Source organism: Drosophila melanogaster, chromosome X (genome assembly GCF_000001215.4).
Source record: "Drosophila melanogaster chromosome X".
NCBI lineage: Eukaryota > Metazoa > Arthropoda > Insecta > Diptera > Drosophilidae > Drosophila > Drosophila melanogaster.
The window spans coordinates 22,223,073-22,229,072 of record NC_004354.4 but is presented as its reverse complement, the minus strand read 5'-3'; the positions used below and the strand labels follow the sequence as shown (position 1 = coordinate 22,229,072).

Below are 6,000 nucleotides of genomic sequence, written 5' to 3'. Positions count from 1 at the left end.
CACGAAAAGGTTCAAGTTTCAGGCATCTCAGAAATCCGCTATAAGAAGCCCATCTGGCGGTTGGTGCCGCACATCACATGATAAAGCAGAAGTGTTTGCAAGCAGCTTGGAGCAAAGATTTAAGCCGCTCGCACTTGCCGATGCGAATCATTGCCGTGTGGTTGCGGAGTCTCTTGAAACGCCATTTCAAATGACACGGCCCGCGGATCCTGTCACTCTCGAAGAACTGAAACAACTTGTTTGTTAACTTGCTTGTTAAAAATATCAAATTGGAATATAAAAAAAAAAACTGAAAAACAACTGAATCTAATGTGCATTTTAAATAATAAAATTATTATAACTACTGTAATTTAAAACATAAATTTATCAAAAAGAACAACATTGAGAAATAAATATTTCATAAAAATATGAAAAGTGTCTATTGCAAAAATCATATCTTAAGGCACGAAGTGCGGACACAACCTCTCAACAATCATTGCCTAGTTAATTTCACACGTCGCACGCTGAATACTCTAATGACAAATATTTTAATATAAAGTCATTTTTGAATTTTTTTTCGTGATATAATGATTCGTCTATTACTATTTCTAAGCTTTGTTTAAATAATAATAACGTTAAGGCAATGCAAAACAAGAATTTTTCGCATGGTGCCAATTGATCAAAAATAATATAGATTTAAAGTCTAAGAACTTTTAAGGTGAAGGGAATATTTTGTCAAATGCATGAGCATACGTGTGCACACATACCATTCTGATTTTGAAAAAAAATATGTAGAGCCTAATGTAATCACAACTTGGAACCTTCCCAAGGCTATCCTAAACCAGAACTGTATCAATAGAGAAACTATAATAGAAGGCAATAACATTATAAAAGCATTCAATTGTTCTGTCCAATAAGAAGAAGTATTAATTACCAACTCATTTTAGACTATACTCAAGCTATCTATCTAAACAATAATGTATCAAAACTTGAACCACTAATACATTCAGACAAAAGAAATAATCGAACAACACAATCAGACGAATAATATCTTTCATATAATAACATTTACAACATTAATCATAGTAGTTATTATTGTAATATTGTACTTTATCAATAAATATAAGACTGTACCCCAAGTTAAAGTTAAAGTTAATTGTAAAATTTAAAAATCAAACCCTAAAAAATGAAAATATTATAAGTCCTAATATTGTATTGTACCCTAATCTAAACGCCTAAGGACAGGCCTTTTTCTTAAGGATGGGGAAGTAGCATATCCATTCTAAACCCACAACTCCTCAAGCACACACACACTATTGTAAACAATAACACACACAATAATGTCTAAGTGCGAAATGTAATCAACGGTCGAGAGCCCTTCGATTAAGCTCATTGCTCATTTACGCAGAGCAAAGTGCAAAAGTCCGAAGTCCAAAATCCAGACTCTGTGGCGAGCCAACGTCCACGTCCCCTAAACATCCGATTTTTACGACTTTATTCTCTTAAACTTCGCTCTTAAGCTATCCCAATCTGCCTATATAAACCCAAACATGTCCCCATATAGTAGTTCAGTTCTGAGTACGTTATCAATCGCGATAACCCTGCTAAGCCCACTTCAACTTCGAAGTCCATTATCTAACCTAGTGATAATCCAAAGGCTCTAGCTCTTCCTTTATTGGAATTAAAAAGAAAACGTTTAATAATACATAAAAAACCACATTCTGATCTACTTAATTTAAGTATATTTGCAGTCTGGTTAATATTAGATGTTAGAGTCTAGCGCTAACTCAAGAAGTCTGTCAGCCAGAACCTTCATGGCTTTCTTGACTTCCTTGGCCTCCTTCGCCTTCTTCTTGAGGAACTCGAGATGGTTCTGGGAGTTGGTGACCTGCACGAAGTTCATGAGCTCGGCTAGACGGGCCCACTTGAAGCGCGGCAGGTACTCCATGCTCCACAGTGAGTAATAGAATGGGGAATTATTGCGCGTGGATATCTGCTTATTGTTCAGCAGTAGAACGAGCTGTTTGGCCACATGTTTCGACTTGAATTCCACCCAACCCTCGGCGAAGAGGATATTATGATGCTTACCTAAAGTAATTGAGATTAAAGTATATACTGGGTAATCAGTGGGTCTTATATGTATGCCACTTGGTCCACTCACTTGACTGCGACCGCAGGAAAGCTCTGCCGATGCCGCCGTACTCGCCCAAGATTTCCCGCAGGTGGGTCAAGGTCATGTGCTTGGGTATGTTGGATATGTAGATGATGCCCTTCTTGATTTTCTTCGCGGGATCCGAGGAACTGCAGGCGGCTTTGAAGCTGGCCAGCTCCATTTCATCGCCTTCATCCGAGGGATTTGCCTCCCCATTCGCAGACTCACCATCCTCTGGCTGTGGTTTATCCGAGGTCTCAATCTCCTCCACTTCCATGCGAGTGGGCTTGCGTTTTGGCTTTGATTTCCTTTTTATTTCCTTCATTGTAGTTTACGTTCTCGTGGGTCAAATAAATTTTGTAGTGCACGCTATAGGGATGACAGTTGACAGGTGATGTCTGTCTACGTTTTTATCGAAGAGCTATCGATATGTTGCTGCCTTTTAATTAGGAAGCATAACGCTTAAAAGCACTTTGTAATAGATCATTTGATTTATTCAGTTCTATTTTAATAAAGAAATCGTGCGTTACAAGAATCCTAACCATTTTTTTTGACAATAACATCAATTGACCACGGAGTAAACTATTTTTTGCCTTAGTAAATGAGATCAGATATGATATAAAAAAGCTATTTACTTTTCATTTCGGCCACACAAAATTTCCCCGTTTACAAATCGAAAAATTCTTACAATTTCGAAATCGAGAACACCCATTTTTCGATTTCAATTCGCAATTGTAAAATTCTTACGAATCGAGTAATCGAATACCGGAGTACCGGAGCATGCCCGAATATTTTTTAAAATGGTATAAAAAGAGGCGCTTGAATGTTAATTAGTTATTATTTAATTTTGGTGCTGTAAATAAGTGTTAGCAACCCCTAATTAAATTTAGGACGCTTGGGCGGAATTTGTTAAAATTTATGTATGTTGTACCTCGTTCTTCTTGGGTCAAAAATCCAGACAGCAGCATTCTTTGCGTGTTTCCTGCTTGCCCTTTATCATTGTCCTGCTAGCGTTTTCCTTCCTTTTTGCCCATTTCCTTCGTGCCTTGCCACATTCAATTGGATATAATAAATACCAAAATGCGATAAAGTATAAGAAATAGCGGACTAAAGAAATTAAAGATGCAAAGCAATGAAAAGCTCTCAGAACATAGATTGCAATCTATGCTCTTGTTTATAGTTCGTATCCAATACTGTCAGAACTTTGGAATTTTAACTAAAAAGCTTGTCAATGAATTTTCTAGATTCTGGCATACTCCAGTGCTTCGTTCGTATATATTTTATCAAAATGTACTTAAAAGTGTTTCGATAAGGCTTCGTCATCATGTTCACAAAATTCAAGTTGCTAAAACTAGATGTTGCTAGATGTTCGTCATCTCTGGCTTAGAATATATGTATAAGTTAACAAACAATCAAGGTCATATTCCCTTAGCAACTAAGTAGCCTCGCATAAACAATGCTGACGCGCCATAATAGAGTTCAGCGCTCTGTGCTGAGACCGTTCGGCGGTGGAAATCCGACACTTCCCATTTCGAGTGTTGCGCTGCGCCTCAAGAAATGCTGAGTCGGCTTGCCGCTCATGTCTTGGTGGCGCGATGCATTGTCGCGTATGGTAAACTAAGCAAAGAATATTGTCTGTACTTTTAGTTCTTACAAAGCTGCTCAAGAAACCACAGCTCCACTCTGGCACATAGCCGTAAAAATAACCTTGTTCTTAATTACACTACATTGCTACGCCACAAGGCTAGCAATATAACTAAGGGGGGAAGTCAAGCCCTCCAACATAATCAACCTAAATTCAGTATTAAAAGAGGCGTACCTCTACCGAAGAAGGAAGACCCCCTTGACACCGAATAGGAGATCTCTATAACAGGCGCCCAACTTCACCAAGAACCACAGTCTAGTTGATAAAGTAGTTGGGTAGGGTTTGACAAGTTGTTTCCACGGCATCCCATCAAGTAGTCTCTGCCTAGCCTTCGTTGCATACGGACGTTCGCGATTGCCTAGTCTTTTTGTAGTGAAACATCAACTACTCTTCCAATCTTACAGTACACGACTTACCACATCAGCAATTTCTACGCCAACTCCCCCACCCCTCAAAACCTCCACGGCTGAGCTGTTAGTTCGTCGCAGCATAGTGCAACATTGTGGGCGGAAACAGCTCAGCAAAATGTAAACAAAGACAGTCCCCAAATCTGCCGGGTCAGCAGATTCACAGACAATAAAACACTTCTCACTCTGTTAGTTTTTCATTTTTAAGCGAACTGCCAAACTGTACAGACAAATTTGTAATCAAATAAAGAGCATTTTCGAAATAAGCCCTTGTTAATAGAGAGCCAACATTTTTCTCCTCCAACACGCAGGTAGCTCCATCTGCATTATATTCTCTTGTAACTGCACGATCTCTCATCAGACCACACCCCTCTCCTGGCTGATCAGCAAGCCATGCCACTAAAGAAGCCACTACGCTCCCGTTTCCTAGCTCCTGGTACTCATGTCGAGACCTTCAAGGATCACCTGTCTGAACTAATCGACTTAAACATGGAAATTCAAGGGACAGAAGGTATTGACAACGCCATAAGCTTATTTATGGAAAAACTGAAAGAAGCAGCAGTACGTGCTGCTCCGAGTGCTCCACGCAATACGCAAGCCTTTGTGCAGTCACTCCTACCTCGTGCAATAGTTGACCTCCTTCGCCTCAAACGGAAAGTCAGAACGGAATTTGCAAGAACAGGAGATGTCCGAATCCAGCAGATCTACAGAAGGTTATCAAATCGGCTCCATAAAGTGCTGACCCAAAGGAAACTGCAACAGATAGACAACCTATTGGAGAACATGGGCACCGATACCTCTTCACAATTCTCCTTGTGGAGAATTACGAAAAGGTTGAAGTTTCAGGCATCTCAGAAATCCGCTATAAGAAGCCCATCTGGCGGTTGGTGCCGCACATCACATGATAAAGCAGAAGTGTTTGCAAGCAGCTTGGAGCAAAGATTTAAGCCGCTCGCACTTGCCGATGCGAATCATTGCCGTGTGGTTGCGGAGTCTCTTGAAACGCCATTTCAAATGACACGGCCCGCGGATCCTGTCACTCTCGAAGAACTGAAACAACTTGTTTGTTAACTTGCTTGTTAAAAATATCAAATTGGAATATAAAAAAAAAACTGAAAAACAACTGAATCTAATGTGCATTTTAAATAATAAAATTATTATAACTACTGTAATTTAAAACATAAATTTATCAAAAAGAACAACATTGAGAAATAAATATTTCATAAAAATAATACGTAGTAGAAAATAAAAATTTATAAAATAAATAGAAATATGAAAAGTGTCTATTGCAAAAGTCATATCTTAAGGCACGAAGTGCGGACACAACCTCTCAACAATCATTGCCTAGTTAATTTCACACGTCGCACGCTGAATACTCTAATGACAAATATTTTAATATAAAGTCATTTTTGAATTTTTTTTCGTGATATAATGATTCGTCTATTACTATTTCTAAGCTTTGTCTAAATAATAATAACGTTAAGGCAATGCAAAACAAGAATTTTTCGCATGGTGCCAATTGATCAAAAATAATACAGATTTAAAGTCTAAGAACTTTTAAGGTGAAGGGAATATTTTGTCAATTGCATGAGCATACGTGTGCACACATACCATTCTGATTTTGAAAAAAAATATGTAGAGCCTAATGTAATCACAACTTGGAACCTTCCCAAGGCTATCCTAAACCAGAACTGTATCAATAGAGAAACTATAATAGAAGGCAATAACATTATAAAAGCATTCAATTGTTCTGTCCAATAAGAAGAAGTATGTCTTCGACTAGCTCTTGTCGAACGCGGATGTAAAATCTTCTATTC

At 38.4% G+C, this 6,000-nt stretch overlaps 1 protein-coding gene across 1 annotated transcript; it reads right to left on the bottom strand.

Annotated features, from left to right (window-relative positions):
* Window positions 1-1,624: 1,624 nt before the first annotated feature.
* Window positions 1,625-2,500, bottom strand: CG46518 (uncharacterized protein). Its single transcript, NM_001414129.1, has 2 exons — window positions 2,141-2,500; window positions 1,625-2,067 (listed from the first exon to the last, which is right to left on the bottom strand). Exons 1-2 carry the CDS (start codon window positions 2,454-2,456, stop codon window positions 1,742-1,744), a joined length of 642 nt encoding a protein of 213 aa, NP_001401077.1. The 5' UTR covers window positions 2,457-2,500; the 3' UTR covers window positions 1,625-1,741.
* Window positions 2,501-6,000: the final 3,500 nt, after the last annotated feature.

Excerpts from the sequence above, each read along its gene's own strand:
- CG46518 (NM_001414129.1), bottom strand. The coding sequence starts at position 2,456 with ATGAAGGAAATAAAAAGGAAATCAAAGCCAAAACGCAAGCCCACTCGC. Across the intron at positions 2,068-2,140 it reads TTTCCTGCGGTCGCAGTCAA|GTAAGCATCATAATATCCTC; the intron begins GTGAGTGGACCA and ends CAATTACTTTAG.